The following is a 21,367-nucleotide window of genomic DNA, read 5'->3' on the forward strand; positions in this document are numbered from 1 at the left end:
CACAGAATGCCTGGCTAATTAAACTATTGTAACCATTCTTGTTGTTTCAGATTGTGAAAAGCGGCACTGAGACTTGAATAAGTCTGAAAAAATGGCTTCGGACAACACACAGCGTAGCTACTCCATCATACCATGCTTCATCTTTGTAGAAGTAAGATATTAGAATTATACATATTTGTGTGCATGTACCTGTGCATGTGTGTGTGTGTATATATTTATATATAGTGACACCGTGTGGGTCGTGGGATGCACTCTTAATCCCTGCTGCACTTCCCGACAGATCCACTGATCCCAGCTTCCCTATACTGCTTACTGATAAGAGAAAGGTGTATTCACCTGACTAGGCTGACTGTAGGTATTTTTCCATAGTGGCTTGATCAGGAAAGTGGAGGAGAGGGAAGTGCTTCATCCATATATACAGCCCATCATTAACTATTCCCATCAAGGTGTCACTATATATATGTATATATACATATAAATATCTATGGAGGGAGAGCGTGAGAGAGAGAAAGAGAAACTAGTGGTGAATTATTTCAGTCTAAATCCTGGCCCATATTCTGTCAGGAGAGTCGTAGTATCAGTCACAGAGGCTCACTGGGTTTATGTTCTGCATTTGGCCAGTGCCAGTCTCTCACTATATTAACATTGCACAGGGTGTATAAACTTGGCAGCTGTGCGCCATAAATATTTTGTTCTGGTTTAATATGTAGTGGCCCACATCAGACTACATTCCATTGTAAATGCTGATACTTTTTTAATAAAGGGATTTCTTATGTCATATATAGTGGGTTCTGCTTTTTGTTCTCAATAATGCAAATATTTCTCATCTCATATATATAGGGAGCTTCTATGAATAATTATTTAAATGTCTTGTCATATCCTGATGAAATACTTACATTTTGCATCAACCTAAAGAAGTTTGTGTAAACAATCACATTGTAGTGCCTTCACTGACATTGAATAATTTTCATCATACTTTAATTTGTCTTTTTTGAGATCCCTTTCATTGTACTCTCTCTGCCATACATAGTGATAACATAACATTTAGCAAAAGGTGACATTCAAAGTAATTTTGCTTAAGAAATGCTGAATCCTAAGTTTTCAAGCTCCATAAATCTCCTATCATTGAACATTTTAAATTGTCTAGGGCACATTATTAAATGTATATTATATACAAAAATAGAAATTGTGTTTGATACCAATGTATTCTTTATACATATTAACATGTTTTTTAATTGAGTTAACTACTGTGTGTAAATCAGTACTGAACTCTCATTTAGGTTACTGGCGACCATTAAATCACAACCAATCTAATTGCAACCTCAAAAAGAATATTAAAACACATTACTGAATTATGCATATCAGGCAGGACTACAGCAAATGGCCTGTATGTGAGGGATACAAATACAAAGCTGTTTATTGTTGGTTTGTTTTCATGTGAACTTGGTACAAATATTGCTTTTAGGTATTGCTTTAAACTATGTCTTGAAGGCTGCTGTTTATTGTATTTTTATCTTATATGGGTTACATTCAAGATCTCTTTATTTGTTTGCCATGTCAAAGCATTGTGTTAGTTTAGGCAAACTATTTGTAGAAGTCACTTACAACTAGTTGCCAACAACCTGTTTTTTTTTTTTTTTTTTCTCACATCGCCAACATAAATTATGTCACCTCTAGCAGTTGTAACATTGTACCATTAACTTATTGTGTCCCTTTCTAGCTCTTCCCATTGAAACAGTATGAATAAATGTGAACAGAGACTTCAGGGGTTTTGAAGTCCTAATAGCAGCTTTATCTGGTGCAACTCTCTCATATATATTCATAAACCCTTTTGAAGTCCCATTTATTTATTTGTATTCATGGTTTGCAGATATTCAGAAAGGTTACATTTCAAACATATACTGGATATATTCTACAGACATTTGTCATGTATCCATATAATGTTTAAAATGTTGCCAGATCATTTTGGTGCATTTTATAGGAGACAGGGTTATATAAATAAAAGCAGCTGTATGTCATATTTTGATGGTATTGCACCAGTGTTACCTCAGAAAAAGACTCGTCTCTGAAAAAACGATAACAAGATAGAATGAGCAGTCATGCCCTATGGCTATGTGTTACATAATATTGTTATAATATCCTGGAACTGAAATAAACATTTTCAGTACTCGGATTGTTATAACCATTATAAAAATTATCCTTCCTAACCTTATGTCTGTCTCATAGCTATCTACGTCAGTTCACGTGTCTTAATAATGTATGCATACTGTATATATACAATATACACAAACACATATACAGTGGCTCTCAAAAGTATTCACCCCCTTGGACTTCCACACTTCATTGTGTTACAACATTAAATCAGAATGGATTTAATCAGGAGTTTTTGCCATTGATCAACATAGAAAATGTTCATAATATGAAAGTGAAAAATATAATCTGCAATTTTTTCTAAATGAATTACAAATACAAAACAGAAAATACTTGAATGCATAAGTAATCACCCCCTTCAGTCAATATTAGGTAGAGGCACCTTTGGCAGCAATTACAGCCATGCATCTGGACCTTTGTAAAATTGCTCAAGGTCCATCAAGTTGCATGGGGACCTGTGGTGAACAGCAATTTTCAACTCTTTCCACATATTCTCACTTGGATTGAGGTCCAATCACTTTGATTGGGCCACTCCAGGACATTGACCTTTTTGTTTTTAAGCCACTGCAGTGTGGCTTTGGCTGGAAGATGAAACTTCTCCCACGTCCCAGGTCTCTTGCAGACTTCAGCAGGTTTTCTTGCAGGATTTCTCTGTACTTTGCTGCATCCATTTTGCCCTCTATCTTTACAAGCATCACCATGCTTCACATTAGGGATGGTGTTCTTAGGATGATTAGGTATTAAGCTTGCGCCAAACATGGCCCTTAGCGCTGAGGCCAAAAAGCTCTATTTCGGTCTCATTAGACTATAGAATCTTCCTCTTGGTCTCAGATTTGATGAGATTTGATGTGAGTTTTGCAACTCTCCCATAAAGGCCACTTTTGTGAAGCACCCAAGCTATTGTTGCAGTATGCACAGTATCTCCCAGCTCAGCCGTGGAACACTGTAACTCCTTTAGAGTTGCTCCCTGACTAGGGCCCTTCTCACCCAAATACTCAGTTTTCGAGGATGGCCTGATCTAGACAGATTCACAGTTGTGCCATATTCTCTCAATTTCTTAATAATAGACTTTACTGTGCTCCAGGGGATAGTCAATGCCTTGAAAATGTTCTTATATTCTACCCCTGATTAGTGCTTTTGAAGAATTATTTTCTGTGTTGGAGTTCAGTGGTGCCAGTCCCATGCAGCATTGTACTATGTAATTACCATTGGTTATTAAGCTTTGCAAAATTTGTCCCCAACATTGACTGTGGTGTGTTGAATGCCTACATGAACCAAAATGCATGATTTCTCTCATTCCCCATGGCTGTCATTCAGCTGGTTTATTCTACCAGTGAAACTTGACAAAATATGTATAGTATAATAATGCATTTCACTGTCCAGGGTGCTGGAGTGCTCTGTATTCTGGCTTTTAGTCATTGCTGACAGTCCAGCTGTCACTTTATTTTGTGTATGTTTTCCCTCTGTCACATATAGTAGAATGCTGTCAAGTCTGGAGAATGCAGAGTTTGCATGCAAAGCTGCCAGCTGTAGCAGCATTAGGAAAACTGGCCAATCCCACAGGGCAAAACCTGAAGCTATGCTGTCATATAGCTCCAGTATGGTCTGAGGCAATGTGAAAACACTTTAAAGAATGAAGAAGATCCTCATGATACAGGGTGGCATGGTTCAGGTCACTGCGATAAGAATTGTGCGTAAATAATACAATAATAACTTTCATGACACGTGTCTGAAACCGTATTATTGCAAATTACTATTTGATGCAGATTGTCATACACAGAATTATGAAGACCATTAGGCCATACAGAAACATTGCTTTGTTCTAACAGAAACAAATTAACATTGAAATTGAGTGCATGAGCATTCAATTGTATTAAGCTTTAATGTTTTGGGATTTCCATGTTTTCTTGGCAGGCACATGCAGTGCCATCCTTTCATCTTTTTAAATGAACACTCATTTTAGAACACTCACTATCAATTTTGTCAATGTATATTTCATGAACACAGTGTAACCAGAGTCTCAGTGTGAGGGTACATTTTCTGTCCCTTTAGAAGCTATTTAAATCTGAGAAACCTGTGCCAACAGTGTAAAGACACATTGAGTCCTCAAGGACCATTGGTTCTTTTTATTTCCACTGTATTGCAAGTCATACCTAATTAATTTAACAAAGTGTTTTATCTAGACCCTTACAGAATATTCCAGGCCTTAAATGCACATCATTTAAAGACATCTGTAAAGCCTGCAGGGTGCTAACTTTAGAGATTCTTCAGTTTTTTGCACAATTATACTGAGAGCTTTTCATTTTCATTAACTGGCAAATATTGCAAGACCTTTAATTTGACATGTGATGAACCGAATTCAGACATTTGCAGTAGGTAGTCACTTAAAATCCCACATGGGGATGGAACTGCATATGTTTGATAGTCACCCTGGGTATTTCCTTAGACCAGCAGCACATATTTTGGCAGCTTCTGGTTCACATGAAAAATGCTCTTAAATTAGATGTAATCACTTATTTTGACCTACTAACAGAATGGCTTTTGTCGTGCCTTATCTAACACTGATTCCATTTTCACACAGGTACATTTGTATTCATAACATTTCGTACAAAGAAACATTCTCCATGCAGGCAGCTGGTATGTATTAGACAACATGTACTATACTTCTTAGAAGCCAACTTGTACTGAAAGGGGCTTTTGCCATAGTGGGAGTGTATTTTATTTTTCTTATCCATTTTATTTGTAGTCTGAAGAAACTATTGCAGCACCGTCATCAAGGGCGTAGGTTTGGTTTGGACATTGATGGGGACACAATATTTTGCAGGGGTGGAGGGTTGCTAGGGGGGTCCGGGGGCACGCCCCTCCATGAAACACCTTTTAAATGCTTGTATCTTGTGACATTTCAGAGGGGGATTTAAGCATTTCTAACCCAGTCATGCTCTAAATATATACTTGTCATCCAAGAAAATACAAAAATATCACTACTTAATATACATATGAATGTAAATAAGTAAATATTAAATGGCACACATCACTTCATAGATCATTTTGATCTTATGACTGTATTTCTGTCATAAGGACAGACTCCAGCTTCAACTTTGAAGTGCTTTATATTGATGGAAAAATCCAATTAAAACAACAAGATTAATTAGAAACTTTCTTGTTTTTATGGGGAAAACTTTTCATTATCAGATAAACAGATAAAATTTAGAATAAACTTATGTTACTTTAGTAGCAGGATATTACCTTTAAGGGTATAAGTAGCTCACTGTCAAGAACAAATCATTCAATTCATAGAGCAACATGGTAAAAAGTGCAATGTTTGTCTTTGAATGTCTCTCAATCTATGGTTGTGTCACCCCTCCTTGACAGAAGAAAACCTAGATTGTGCAGTTCACCTATAAAAGCATTTTCATTAACACTAAAGTCAGGAGAATTCACTCACCCATTCCCATAGGTATTTATGCAGACTCTCGCCACGCTGGGGGCTGTGTTTGATGAGAATGACGATCGACAGTACCGATGATCTAGGATGCCTGATCTACACTTTGTTTTTTGATGTCAGTGAGAAAAGAGTATCTCTTCTCAAAAATAATTGCAAGCGTGTCACGAGCGCTTGGTTTTCAGGCAGTAGGAGCAATGATCTGGATAGAGTTAACTCTTTCTGTAGCACATAACATTACTCGACGTTTCAGATTTATCACAATTATTGGTAGGCACTATTCAACATTTCCTTGACATTGGTAGGGACATGTCCCTACCGTCCCTACCGTCCCTACCTAAATCTACACCATTTACTGTCATACATATTCATACTGTGCTCAAAAATTATCTCACTGTGCTATTGAAAGGTAAATCTTGACCTTCTTGACATGTGGAGACACAATTTTGACATCCAGCCTCTTTAAATCTCCACAACCCACTGATCCTCAAATGGTGCATCACAGAATATTGTATGTATTTTTTCCTTGCATAAACATATTCCAGCAATGCTATACTATGTATCAGTCATCCCTGTATTTTAAAATTGGATTTGCATCCCTAAATCTTTTCATTACTTTAGTGGTTTAATTACACTTCAGGCTTTTTTAAACCTAGTTTAAAGTGTTATTATCTCAACTGTATAAGAAGGGATTAGATGTCAATGAAGCAGTATTTTTCTTCTCATGGTTGTTCAGTAGTGAAATGCAGAATTTGGGAAATGGTTTTTTTTCGATGTAGAGCGTCTCTTTCCATATTTTCTTTCACCTCAAATGAGAGCACTGTATCCCTTTGCTTCCAAAAGTGCAGTAATCAATTTACAACATAGCAATTAGCACTGTGATAGAACAGGACATCAAAAGATTCAAGATCATATTTTAATGAAAAAGCCCGCAGTGCCCCAATATGTCATTTGATTAATGTTATGATGCACAAGGACATAAAATTAAGACTTAATTAGTCCAAGGGAGTCAGTTATGATCAAGCTGTGTGGAAGTCTAAATCTGACTGAACACCTTGTCATTTATTTGCTCTTTTAAAGTTTACTCAGTTAATTGCTTGATTTTCAGAGAGTGCAGTCCATTTTCAACGTATCAGCCGTATGCTAGTGAAATGTACAAAACTGACAAGTTATATGAACTGGGTGGAGTATCCCTTCTGTCATTTAATTCTGTAACTGTATGCAATGAAAACAAAATGTGAATTCAGCATCGATTAATAAACTATTATATGACAATTAAAAACACTGTAGTAAACACAGTAATAATCAAGAACAATTAATTTCATAAACACACTGTACCACTGTGTCATGTGTAACAAAACATGTTTTTTTTTTAATTATTTAAACTTGAAGTGAACTTTATTTTATATATATATATATATACAATATATTGTCCTGTAATTTTCTATATACATTATTTTTCCTCCAGTCAATAAACATATAAAATGCAAAACTGAAAAACGAATAACAAAGACCAGGTAAAAGCAGTTTCTATAACATGAAATAATGAATTAAATTAAATCAGAGGGAGGGTGCTTTGGTAAATTGATTACAAGAGTACAAGAGTAAAAAGCATTCAGTTGCTTTCTTTATTAGCTACAGTCTATAGTATCTATTTATCCAATCTTTTGCATGCTGTGCAATACATTTTTTACAGAATACAGATGTCTCATGAATGTGTTCACAGGGAAATAGGTGTGGAAGCAGTGCTTTGGAGCACTGTTACTGACCTCTACTGGAAAAAATGTATAATTGAGACTGTTCACTGTTTATTGAGTAGTGTCATAAAAATATAAAATGAAATGCAGAGGTATTCTATGATTTGAAGTTTGAAATATGTGGATTCTAACATTAGAGACAGGAATCACAATCAGTCACATCAGCTCTACCTGAAGGTAAATTCCCATTAAGTTGCATGAATAACTCAAATTGGTTACTCTAAGACTATTTACAGATTACAGAGTTTCTTTAATGCTTTTATGCAGTATTCTTGAGCCAGAGTAAGATCCCCCCCAAATACATTAAAATAATCTCGTTACTGTAAGAAAGCACTTTCCGTATGGAACCAAAGTCTATTCTGTGATGGTGATGTTCTCAGGCATATACTAAACTTTTGATTTGAAATTAATAATTGCTTATTATTTATTTATGTATGTATGTATGTATGTATGTATGTATGTATGTATGTAGTTATGTATTTATTTATTTTCTTAGCAGACACCCTTATTATAAATGATTACTATAAGATTACTGTAATAACTCAACATGATATATCAACTTAAAATGACATGTAAATAAACTGAATGGTTATTAGAAAACCAGAAACTAGTTATGTGTATTACATTTTATTTTTTAAAATACAATATACACCATGTTAATGGAGGTTGGACTCCCTCTGGTGGATAATAGTAGTATTGTTTTCTGAGTTCAATACAAAATGCACTGAAAGCACTGAAAATAGCTATTGTAAACTCTTGCTAATAATTTTTAATTCAAATGATTGTATTACAATATTTTTGCATTTTGCAGTGTTAAAAAAATAAGACAACAAAGTTTATTATATATATGGCATTGGAAGACAAAGTGATTGACTCCAGAAAAACTCAGAACTACTGTTTTATATAATCTTGCATGATTTGCATGCAGTATTTCTCCATAAATGTCTCATCCCAAGTGTTAGAAATCACAACTGTACATATTCCAGATGTTCTGTTTCATAACCTTGTGGTCATGGTTAACGTTGTGGCGGGGGAGGGGAGGGGAGTGCATCCATTTCAAAATCCATCACTCATTCTGACGTAATTTAGTGTGGTTGTGTATTACAGATCTTTATCAAACTGAAAGACTAATTTTAGTCACAATTTCCCATCCTGAGGGTATTGACAATATCGTACTGACTAAAGCCTTTATCAAAGGAAGTTGGCAAAAAAACCTTCTACTTCAGCAATAATTCACATTCACATCCTTTGATATGTTTACCCCTTTTCTCCTATTATTCACATTAATGTAGTTATCCTGACATATGTGAAGATGATTACATTTATGATTGCAACCTTGGATTCTAACATGCTAGATGATTGGTTAAAAGGAGGTCAGTACCTGTTATAATAAATCAGATGTATGATAAATACCTTTGATTTAATGTATTGCTTCCGAGTCTGATATGTGTTGTTTTATGTGTGATAAAATGTTTTGTAAGGAGGTATTCCATTAATTAATGATTAATAAGTAGGTTTCTTTACATTCCTAAGTTCTGATTACTCCACATGAAGAAAATATCTGTAGATTAATGTAATGGTTGTATATTTTACACTCATACATATACAGATGCCTTGTCTTCATATATTATTTCCATTACCAAGTGTTTACCAGGAAACTAAAAGTTTTTAATCTATAAACTGACTGAATTTTATTTTACAGTTGTCTTCTCTATCTAGAAAAAACAAACAACAGTGAAGCTAATATGCTATGTTCCTGAGCACTGTTGCAAACCAAGAGATCTAAACAGCTGAGCTGGAATGGTAGCATCAAGAATTGTAAGTTGTAATTAAAAATAGAACTCAGTGTATTTAGGGTAAAAAGAGAAAATACAACAAATATATTACTTGTTTTGTAAATTCTCCTTTTAAAGATTGGAGAAATATAGAAGTGCTGTGTGGTTTTGAAACACTTAATTATTTTTTTAAATATTGCTTTAAGAAACCTTTTTTATTAAGCTATATTTATCTTTTTAACTGTCTTTACAAATACATTTTAGTTTTTTCTGTGTTTATCCTTAGTTTGTCCAAATTGTTGCCATTACCAAATATTTGAATGTACACACAAGCAATCAGTAGGTTATTAACATCCCTTAAAAATGATTAATTAAACATTTTTTTTCTTTTCCCAAAGATAAAACTGCCAATCATCCTAGAATGGAAAACATCCAAACTTGCTCTCTTCATCAGGAGTTTCTTTCATTTATTTTTGTCATTGAAGTCACAGTATGAGATTGACAGAAAACTGCTTCTTTAAGATAAGGCATGAGCAGAAGAATAAACAGCTTGTGGCCATTTGGCTGTTGGTTCCCATAATGCATCTGCCAGTAGTTATTGCACTCAGGGAAACATGGAACATTGTCTTCCTACCTTGGGGGACATTCTAGCCTCTTTTCCGTTTTAGCTTTTAGATAACGTTTCTCAGTAGAATGATCAGAAGGTCTCGCTAATGCTCTCTAGCTCATTAGTTCCATTATCGCCCAAGGTTTACTTTAGTTGCTTTATATGTCTGTGCTGCACTTCATGTCTGACATGACAGCATTTATTTGCAATACCCTCAAGGTGCATTGAACTGTTTTCAGACAAATACAACAATAGTAGTATGTGTAACTGTCGGATACAATGCATAACCCCCAGTCTAAATGAAGCTGAGGACTTAATTAACTTGAAAGTTCATACCACAACTCTGCCAAACACATTTCTATTTCATTACTTACATCCCAGGTTCCTTATTTGCTTATTTCGGAGGTAGAGTATTAGTAACTTCTAATTTTTAAAATGTATCTTTATGCAGCACCATCCATTGCCCACTGTCTATATAGACAGGTAGTTATAATGCACAAAATGAGTATCAACTTTTTGGATTGTGTTATTTAGCAAGATTATAGAATGACACCGACTTGGGTGATAGACACAATTTCAGGCTGTATCCGGCTCACTTGCCAGGTGAATTGGTTTCCCCCTTTTCTTCCCACTTTGCTGATTAATCAACACAGACTCGTGGAGCTGATCTTCAACTAAAAGTGTCAATCACTTCTGAAAAGTCGATTTATCATTTTGTGAAGTGCTAGTGGAAACACCAGTATCCTTACTATCAAAGGGAGCTATCAGTCACTGAGCTCCACAAATACAGGCTTTTCCTTTCCTTTGAACTTGAGTGAGTAGTGATCCTCTTAAGTCTTTTGAGATGGAGAATTAATTTATATAAGCTGTGCAGGAGGCTGCTCTCTATCTTTCGTCTCTTCTGCCATGGAAATGAAGCTCCAGATCCTCACCCAGCCCTTTTCCCTTTGGTTGCTTCTTGCTCTTTTTCCTTGCTCTTTTTCTTGATGTTAATAGCTTGTGTTGCATTCTGTTGGCCTGGAGCTGGGTGAGAGCTCCATTTTCCATACAACTGTCATGGTGTTTTCTAACTTCCTCTGAGTGACAGCACTAATTGCTTCACTGCCATTTTCAATCTAAAGCTTTTTATTCAATTTATCACAGATTGTTGTTCAGATTATTCAAGATCTTAAATTGGAAAAAGATGGTGTTTAATTTGTTTTCATCTTGTAATCAAGCAACAAGGTTAGTCCAAACCATGGGCGGCACTACACCCTATTTAGTGGGGCTTCAACCCCCCGTATTTTCTCTCAGCCCCCTTAAAAATAATACGCTTATCAAGTAATGGCAAGCTCAAATAGCCTGACAAAGCACCATCATCCGCCCCTTGTATTTTCTTTCAGGCCCCCCTCAAAATAATACAACAAAAGAATCCAAGAATGAATAAGTCACTCCGCAAAACACTGTCAGCCCCCCCCCGGTCCTGACCACCGTTTCGAAGACCCCATAAAACTAGAAGTCTAGAAATGCCCCTGGTCCATACACTATTGTTTACTACTGCTGTGATCCAGAATGACTTCAGTCGCAGAAGTGGCCTGTGCTTCAAGAGATCAATTTGTTCTTAAAGTTGCAGACCCATTACTTTAACTAATAATTTTCTAGTCAGGTATCACATAAGACTATGGAACAATAACTGCAGTGACAAAAGTGACAAAAGTGACTGATGACATATCAAGTGCTTTGAACAGTAAACAGGTGACAGCTGTAATTTTTATCGATTCGTCCAAGGTTTCTACAAATGAACACTTAAGTATATATGATAGGCTCAGGATATATTGGTGGACTGATGAAGATGTTGACAGATTACTGGACAAATAGGCAACAACATATACACTCACCTAAAGGATTATTAGCAACACCATACTAATACTGTGTTTGACCCCCTTTCGCCTTCAGAACTGCCTTAATTCTACGTGGCATTGATTCAACAAGGTGCTGAAAGCATTCTTTAGAAATGTTGGCCCATATTGATAGAATAGCATCTTGCAGTTGATGGAGATTTGTGGGATGCACATCCAGGGCACGAAGCTCCCGTTCCACCACATCCCAAAGATGCTCTATTGGGTTGAGATCTGGTGACTGTGGGGGCTAGTTTAGTACAGTGAACTCATTGTCATGTTCAAGAAACCAATTTGAAATGATTCGACCTTTGTGACATGGTGCATTATCCTGCTGGAAGTAGCCATCAGAGGATGGGTACATGGTGGTCATAAAGGGATGGACATGGTCAGAAACAATGCTCAGGTAGGCCGTGGCATTTAAACGATGCCCAGTTGGCACTAAGGGGCCTAAAGTGTGCCAAGAAAACATCCCCCACACCATTACACCACCACCACCAGCCTGCACAGTGGTAACAAGGCATGATGCATCCATGTTCTCATTCTGTTTACGCCAAATTCTGACTCTACCATCTGAATGTCTCAACAGAAATCGAGACTCATCAGACCAGGCAACATTTTTCCAGTCTTCAACTGTCCAATTTTGGTGAGCTTGTGCAAATTGTAGCCTCTTTTTCCTATTTCCTAGTGTTACCCGGTGGGGTCTTCTGCTGTTGTAGCCCATCCACCTCAAGGTTGTACGTGTTGTGGCTTCACAAATGCTTTGCTGCATACCTCGGTTGTAATGAGTGGTTATTTCAGTCAAAGTTGCTCTTCTATCAGCTTGAATCAGTCGGCCCATTCTCCTCTGACCTCTAGCATCAACAAGGCATTTTCGCCCACAGGACTGCCGCATACTGGATGTTTTTCCCTTTTCACACCATTCTTTGTAAACCCTAGAAATGGTTGTGCGTGAAAATCCCAGTAACTGAGCAGATTATGAAATACTCAGACCGGCCCGTCTGGCACCAACAACCATGCCACGCTCAAAATTGCTTAAATCACCTTTCTTTCCCATTCAGACATTCAGTTTGGAGTTCAGGAGATTATCTTGACCAGGACCACACCCCTAAATGCATTGAAGCAACTGCCATGTGATTGGTTGGTTAGATAATTGCATTAATGAGAAATTGAACAGGTGTTCCTAATAATCCTTTAGGTGAGTGTAGAAGGTGGTATGTTGTTCTGTATTTATAGGTAACAAAGATATACCCCTGGTTCTATTATGGGCCGGACACTTGTTTTCACTATACATTGAGATGTACCAGAATCCGAGTGGAGTAGATGAATTAGACTCGTCATGGCTCAATTGTCACATTATTTTCCTCAGTAGGTCTTCGCCTATGGTGCACATTGTAGATTGCCATTGCCATGTGATGGTTGTGGCATTGTCAGACCCTAGCAATTGTTCCTCATCGTGATCGATTCATCACTATGACTTCCAGAACCAATCTCCACATCTGTCAGGGTCAAATCATGGCTGTATAATACCACGATTATCATTGAGCCTCATGTCAGGCAGTTTACTAGCTGTTACACTGGCAGATTATCCACACATGACCTTAACCAACAATCTCCCCAGACTCGTTGCAGATACAACATGTCTGGCTCATCCCTAGGAGATGTCTTCTACAATAATAATTGCCTCAACAGAGGAGTTGAGCAAGGGACTTATAGAGGAATTGAACTGTGTCTTGTAGGGCTGACCTAGAGACATGACATATTGCTGCTTAACCTGCCTTGCTATTAAAGGTTGGCCAACCTATTTGAGATATCTTGTGAAAATTGATATACTGTCTCACTGTCACTCTTGGACCAAGGAGAGCTACTGATATTATTCACAGATGTTTGTTTCATAATTAGACCATTAACTTCTATCTAATTTGTATACACATACTTGTCTGTGATTGATTGGGATCGGATATATTAGCTGGGTATCTTCTGTTCCTGTTTTTTTAAGCAGTACATTTTTCCCTTTTAGACAAAAAGATGATGCTTATGAAATTGTGAATAATGCGAAGTGGATTTTCTCCATACAATTTTATTACGCAAATCGATAATACTTGAGATGGTGTCTTACAGTTCATCGGGTACAGCCATATGCCACTTTCACCCTGCATTTTTTTCCCCAGCAAATTGCAGAGCCGAGAAAATTAATCTTTCTATGTGCCACTTTGGAGGTGAGCGTTGCTCAGGCTGTTCTGGAAGACAGGTTTCTGAAGGTCTTCAAATCACAGTTGCATAACAATGAAACATTAAGGAGATGGATAAGAAGATCACATTGTTTTAGGCTTCCACTGGAACCACAAAATCATATTGTCATGATGGCAGCATATATTGGTATATATCTAACTATAAAGTACAGTTAATTTGTAAATAGACCTTAGCGGTGTCTATATGGAAGTTACAGAATCATTATTGTTTACATGCAGTATAATCATGGTTACTACAGGAACACACTAGGTTAACAGAATTTGAATTTTTAGGTGTGGAATTTGTAACAAAGGAGTTCCATAGCTGTTTGGAATGGTGTGCTAATGTTGTTATAGGGCCATTTAACTAAGTCATATTTCTAAAATTGTCAAATCCTTCTTCTGCCCATTATATTAAAATTATACAGTGCTTCATTGTCAGTTATTTAAGACCTACATAGTTCTAAATTGTAGAATGCCTTAGCAATGCCGTTGCAATGTCAGGGTCCCAGACTTGTAAACATGCATTGGTTACTCATTAAAATCCATTTTGCTTGTCTTGTCTTGAAGACCTTTTGGAAAGCAGAGTAAGACACTCAAGGTCCTCAAGGTTATCCCAGAGGTGTATGGCTTATTTGATTTTAGGAGAACCATCTAATTGTAACCTCTTAATTTGATTTTAGAGTGTATTTCTGGTGTGTGCACTGAAATGAAAAATATTGTATTTTATGGCTCTGTAGTTTTTTGATTTTATCTGCTCACACTGTGAAGTGTCAAGTAGCTCAGAAATTGATTTTTCCCCAGATCATGTATTAATGATAAGAGTGTAGTTAAGAGTGAAAATAATACATACATGGGATCATACTTGAATTGATAACCATGGTCTAAAAAGCGCATATATATTGAAAAGAAAATAAATTCCCTTACGGTGGTCTTCAGTTTTATAGTTTTTTAAATAAATAAAATAACTAACAGCTTATATTTTTGCTCATATCATTGTGCCCTTCATGGAGGATGAATTGTAGAAATACACTACATACAGTTAGGTCCATAAATATTTGGACAAGGACACCATTTTTATAATTTTGGTTCTGTATGCCACCACAATGGACAATCAAGATGTTCTTTAAGTGTGTTCTTTAATTTGAGGGTAGTTACATCCAAATTGGGTGAACGGTGTAGGAATTACACCCATTTTCATATGTGCCCCACCCACAATTTTAGGGGTAACTAACATAATCATGAATTAAATTCTGAGTTTTAATACTTGGTTGCAAATCCTGCCTGAAGTCTGGAACCCATAGACATCACCAGATGCTGGGTTTCTTTCCTGGTGATGCTCTGCCAGCCCTGTACTGCCAGCTGTCTTTAGTTCCTGCTTGTTCTTGGGGTTTTTTGCCTTCAGTTTTGCCTTCAGCAAGTGAAATGCATGTTCAATTGGATTCAGGTCAGGTGATTGACTTGGCCATTGCAGAACATTCCACTTCTTCACCTTCAGTCTTGGGTTGCTTTCGCAGTATGTTTCGGGTCATTGTCCATCTGCACTGTGAAGTGGCGTCCATTGAGTTTTGAAGCATTTGTCTGAATCTAAGCAGATCATATAGCCCTAAACACTACAGATTTCATCCTGCTGCTTTTGTCAGCAGTCACATCATCAATAAATACAAGGGAACCAGTTCCCTTATCAACCAAATTGATCTTTTTCTCATCTGTCCATAGGATGTTGTTCCAGAACTGTACAGGGTTCTTTAGATGTTTTTCGGCAAACTCTAATCTGGTCTTCCTGTTTCCTGTTTACATCTTGTGGTAAACCCTTTGTGTGGTATTTACTCTTGTGAAGTCTTCTCTTGATTGTTGACTTTGACACAAAACGCCCCAAGAACAAGCAGGAACTAAAGACAGCTGCAGTGCAGGCCTGGCAGAGCAACACCAGGGAAGAAACCCAGCATCTGGTGATGACTATGGGTTCCAGACTTCAGGCAGTCATTGACTGCAAAGGATTTGCAACCAAGTATTGAAACTCACAATTTAATTCATGATTATGTTAGTTTGTCCAAATACTTTTGAGCCCCAAAAATTGGGGGGAACACATATACAAATGGGTGTAATTCCTAAACCGTTCACTCAATTTGGATGTAACTACCCTCAAATTAAAGATGAAAGTCTACACTTAAAGCACATCTTGATTGTTTCCTTTCAAATCCATTGTGACCGTCACAATAAGTGTCTAGATGGTAATTTCCCCCCATAAAAAGGAAATGGCAAGCAAGAGTGGTAACTGTATTGTTCAGTCTAGTATTCCTGTTTTGGGTTTTTGCAAATCAACCTTTGTATTTTCAGAGCTGTTACAAATGTCTGATGCTTAGCAAGTTGGAAAAGTGAATGCAGACTCATCACTGTGCAGCATTTTATAAAGAGCAGACAATTGTTGGCAAAAGTAAAGACAGAATATCTAATACACCTTGGTAGGGAATTATGTTTGTCTGCTTGACAAGAAACACAGGTCGAGATGTTGTGATCTTTCACAACTGCTTCAAAGATCCCATTTTCATACCCTCTGTTCATTTAAAAATCAGCTTTAGCAAGCCTGCAAAAGATAAAGATATTAGCAATGTTTTGCTGGAAAACTGAGACATTCCTTTTAATATTCTGCCAATAATTGGCCACATGCAGCGCTTGCAAGCTGTGTGATATGGCATTGACCTACATCTCCATAATGGTTTATGACACACACTAAGCATGCTAGAGCTAGATTTATGAATCCCAGCCATAAAGCCTGATACTAAATGAGCACTAAGAGATGGGGAGCGCCAGATGTTTGATTACTTTGACTTAGTCTTGTGTCCCTTATGCCCACAATTGTTTTGCTTCCCTTTGCCAGCAAGTGCATTGGCAGGATCTTTGAGTGCCCAGCACATCCTGGGTAATTAATAGTCCAAGAGCCGTCACCAGCCAAGAACATCTAGTGCACAGATATGGCTTGATTGTGTAAAACTGCTGTTCGAGGTAGTCGAGTATTTGCATGAAGTCAGAATTGCAGTTAATATAACTCTTCAAAAGAGTTGATTTTACTGGGTACTGGTGAACGGGGCTTTAAAAGGATTTGTCACTAAGTTGACATGAGCTTGAAACCAACTGCTATACAGAATCTCATTTATTAGATCTAACCCATCTATAGACCTTAAAGCTTCCCAATAAAGGATCATTATATTAGCCACTGTAATTGGAAGATTTTTACATAAACTACAGCACTTTGTCATTATTTATGGAAGTGTAGAGTAATAATCCTACTACATCTCAGCCAAAGTCTTTTTTGAGGGGATGTTTTGGAATTACCTATTTGTTTTAGCAGACTTTCAGATCTGTGATTCTGCCTGTCTCAATCTAAAAACATTGAGAAAAAAATACATTCTATGTATAATGTTTCATTCCATTGTACAGTTTTGTATTTTTCTAAGAAAGCATTTTACTAAATAGTATTTCCACTGCAGTTGAAATGGCTCATTAACTTTGTACTCTGTGCCGATGTGGACTTGTGTGAAAATGTATTGTGGTAAACATGAAAAGTAATTTTTCAGGTCAGGAGTTTTTAATAGCTTCTTAACATAAGACTTTACTACTGAAACACTAATATATGCTTAATCGTTACCTACAGATCACGTTCATTATATTTACAGTCTCAGTGCATGTTTTTTAAACCTGCTGACAACATCTTGGTGTAACACGTAACATTTTAGCCGAAAATGCCTTAAATAAATAAATAAATAAATAAATAAATAAACACAATTGGGCTTTATAGACACTGAATGATATGATCCACTTAAAAAGGCAGGTGATGCAAGCCTTATTCACTTTATAGGATAAATTAAATGCCTTGACCTTATGTTTTGTAAATTTGTCTTACCGTGAAAATGCTCCACAGCCCATTTCACATGACTGTTTACTCTGATAGTTCCACACAGAGAAAAACTAAACAAAACAAGCTCTGCATACATTTAAACTTAATATACCACACCACCCCTATGCACTTGCTGTTTACTCAACAGCATTTATTTAAAATAAATAATAATTACTTAATTAATACATATATAATCAAATGGAAAATGAGGTAAGAATGTGTATTAACCTATGCCATTGTTTATCCTGTCTCTCTGCTGTTGTGTTTGGAACAGTATATCTGGAACTCTTTGATGTTTGTTGAAAATGTTGGCGTAAACAGTATTTCCTGCTTTCATTTGAAACAATATTATTTTCTGATTGATTTAGTTCAATACACATTGTTCAGTTAGCTTTACTGATTTACCTGTGAAATTGTATCTTTCTCAGAATGTGTCAAACACTGGTTCAACCTATTGAAAAATGGGAAGGCTAAGTCAGGGGTGTTAAGCGGTAAACCAGAGGACAGACAGTATAAATACCAAAAGTAGTGTTTTGATCTGTCAGCTTTGACAATAAGATATCCCATTAACTTGCCCAGGTTAGGAATGAAGAGGTGGCAGAAAGAAGCATTTTGGAATCATCAGGACACAACGGCCTCTTCTAGAGATGTCAGACTGGCAGCCAAGTCATACGAGGCATGGTAGAAGACAGAATAGACCCCTGTAGAGGCAAATTGATGAGAACCCAGCAGAGGGTTAGACAAAGTGCCTGCATTATGCTGTTCTTACTTCCTGACATGAGCAAGCAAAAAAAAAAGGTTGAAGAGTTAACCTTCTGAGTCCATGGACTCAGGTAAAAAATGTTAATGTAAATAAAATGCCTATATATAGATATTTAGTCCAGATTAAAATTTTTTAGCTCCTACTTCTGGATCTTCTGTGAAATGTGTTGAAGACAAACTGCAAAGAAGTCTGCTTGTATTAAAAAACAGAGACCAAAATGGTATCTATACAAGGAATATTGGGTACCACGAGCCGCCAGAACAGCTTCAATGCTCTTAGCACAGATTCTACGAGTCTCTGGACTCTACTGGAGGGATGGAACACCATTCTTCCAAAAGATATTCCCTCATTTGGTGTTTTGAAGAAGGTGGTGGAGAGCACTGTCTAACACGTCAGTCCAAAAACTCCCATAGGTGTTCAATTGTGCTGAGATCTGGTGACTGCGAAGGCCATAGCATATGATTGACATAATTTTCATACTCATCAAACCATTCAGTGACCCCTCGTGCCCTGTGGATGGGGGCATTGTCATCCTGGAAGAGACCACTCCCATCAAGAGAGAAATGTGTCACCATATGATAAAGGTAATCACTCAGAATAACTTTGTAATGATTTTGCTCAGCATTTTTATACATGCCACAAAGCATGATAGGATGTTAATTGCTTAATTGTATCACGCAGTACACCTGTTTGGAGGCATCTGCATTCATTATGTTCCTCCACTCATATATTCAGGTTATTCCTTTAATTTGTCACCCATCTGTATGTCAGGGCAACTGCAAGGAGCATATTGTCATCTGAATCCAAGCAACGCTGGTGCTGAGATATAGGAGATGCAATCTGAGAGTGATGAGTCCTGCCACACACTGTTTCCAATTTCATACATATTTTTAATAAGTTGAACTATTGATTACCTGACAGTCCTGTTTTTTCACCATCTATTCATATTCACAATATTTATTTTAGTTTTTTGTTTGTTTGTTTTGTTTTAATACATTTACATGTTACCAGAATTAGATTGTACTTTTATGTTGGGAATTTGTATAATGTTCTATTTTCTATTTTCATTTTCATTTTATAATGGTTGGTTTGCCATAGGTGAGTGGTGGAAATGCTTTGGAGAATAAATAGGCCATTACATTTATATATCTTTTTTATCATCAGAGGATAAATTAACATGTGTTGGAGAGAACTCAGAAATGCTGACAATATCTTGAAGGGAGATCTGAAAGAAAAAACAGCAGAGCAGAGCTTCAAATCCCTGGATTTCTTCCCTTGTGGGCACACTGATAGCTAACTACAAACAATCTTACAGTTTAGACATGTTTTTTCATGAATATATGATTTTATTAGTCCAATGTAATAATTTTGTTTTATACTTAATACCCATGAATAATTATAATACAAAAGGTGTATACAGTGAAGATCTGAATAGTTTGCCACTACAATATGAATATACTATACAGCAAAGTATTATAGTTGTTAGAAAATTATATTTTCATGCGGGATCATTTAACATGTGAAATTAATGTAACTTTTCCCCAGCATCTGTTCCACTATTCGGTAATTAATGGAAACCTGGGAGGGGGGGGGGGGTTAAATCAAATAATAATTTTCTGCATTGCTCAGAGTAGTACCATTACAGTAGTTTCTGGTAATGGTAATTCAGATTCAAATACAGTTTGTTTCAATGAGTGCACAATGGGCTGCAGGAGATGATAGCTGGTAAAGTGTATTCTGGCCCCTGTTATCTTCCTTACTGCAGGTGAAAGATATTGACTCCACTGCCATTGGCAAGGGTAACCACGGTCTTAAAACTAACATGCTTCAGACAAAGCTATCTAGAAATAAATGTTCAAGGATAATAATTGATTTTCCCTATGTATTAAACACTTTCCTATCAAAAAAACTTGCTGTTCTCTGTACCACCCTGCACATGTCCCTCGTGTCAGTATCAGCTTGTGTTGCCCTTAGGCTCGGTCCAATCCCCGTGCTCCCTCTTTTGAGTGGAGCATCATTAGGTTGCTTGGAGACAAAAAAAACTGAAGCCATGTGTCTTTTACTAAAGAAGTAAAAAAAAAAAAAAGATTTTCTCTCTTAAAGGAAACAAGAAACAAAATGGGAGGGATATTTTAAGTACAGAAGCATTTTAAATATTGCATTTTTTTTCTTTCTGCAAAATTACTGTTTTCCAAAGAAACCATGGTAGATCAATGACTGTCAGTGATGGGGAATACAAGGAAAAAAGATTGTTATATACCAATGTGATTGTGGGTGTAAAAAAAAAAAAAAACTCATATACTAACTATTACTATATACTAACTGTACTGTTGTGAGAAAACATATATAATCTATTTTATTTTCTAATAATAAGCAGACCAAAAATGTACACTGGAGAACTTATGTTTTCATTAATTAAAAAAGCATCAACTTATAATTAAGCAGTAAATAGCTGTGGGGAAAAAAGGTATACTCAATAGATTTATTTAATTGAATTACAGTGATTTTTAAAATGTGGGGTACATAATCCTGAGGAGAATTCTTCCCACCTCTATCTGTCCCAGCAGACTCTACAACCTCATCTGTTGGCAGAGCCAGAGCTGAAAGAGTCACGCACTGTTCAGTACTGCAGCCAGGCATTGATCCGTCTATTGTTAGTGACACTTGTGTGTCCTTTGATAAAGTTGCCGCTGAAAGCATCATTCCTCTACAAGTCATGCTTGTGGTCCCCATACAATACGAGACGTTCATTAGCACAGTCTGCCAAAAGCTTTATATAACAGATGTTATGAAGCAGAGAGCAGGCAGCGAGAGTGAGAGTGTGTTCATGTGTGTGTGTGTGTGTCTGTAAGAGAGAGAGAGAGGG

General features: G+C 36.7%; 1 protein-coding gene across 1 annotated transcript in view; it reads left to right on the forward strand.

Moving 5' to 3' along the window:
• plppr1 (phospholipid phosphatase related 1) overlaps positions 1-21,367 on the forward strand; it is a 72,758-nt gene that overhangs the window by 34,401 nt on the left and 16,990 nt on the right. Inside the window, exon 2 of the mRNA XM_066711048.1 lies at positions 51-151. Within this exon, the coding sequence (XP_066567145.1) occupies positions 92-151 (60 nt within the window). The 5' untranslated portion in view covers positions 51-91. The remainder of the gene's footprint in view (positions 1-50; positions 152-21,367) is intronic.

This window comes from Amia ocellicauda, chromosome 8 (genome assembly GCF_036373705.1).
Source record: "Amia ocellicauda isolate fAmiCal2 chromosome 8, fAmiCal2.hap1, whole genome shotgun sequence".
In the NCBI taxonomy this organism is placed as follows: Eukaryota; Metazoa; Chordata; class Actinopteri; order Amiiformes; family Amiidae; genus Amia; species Amia ocellicauda.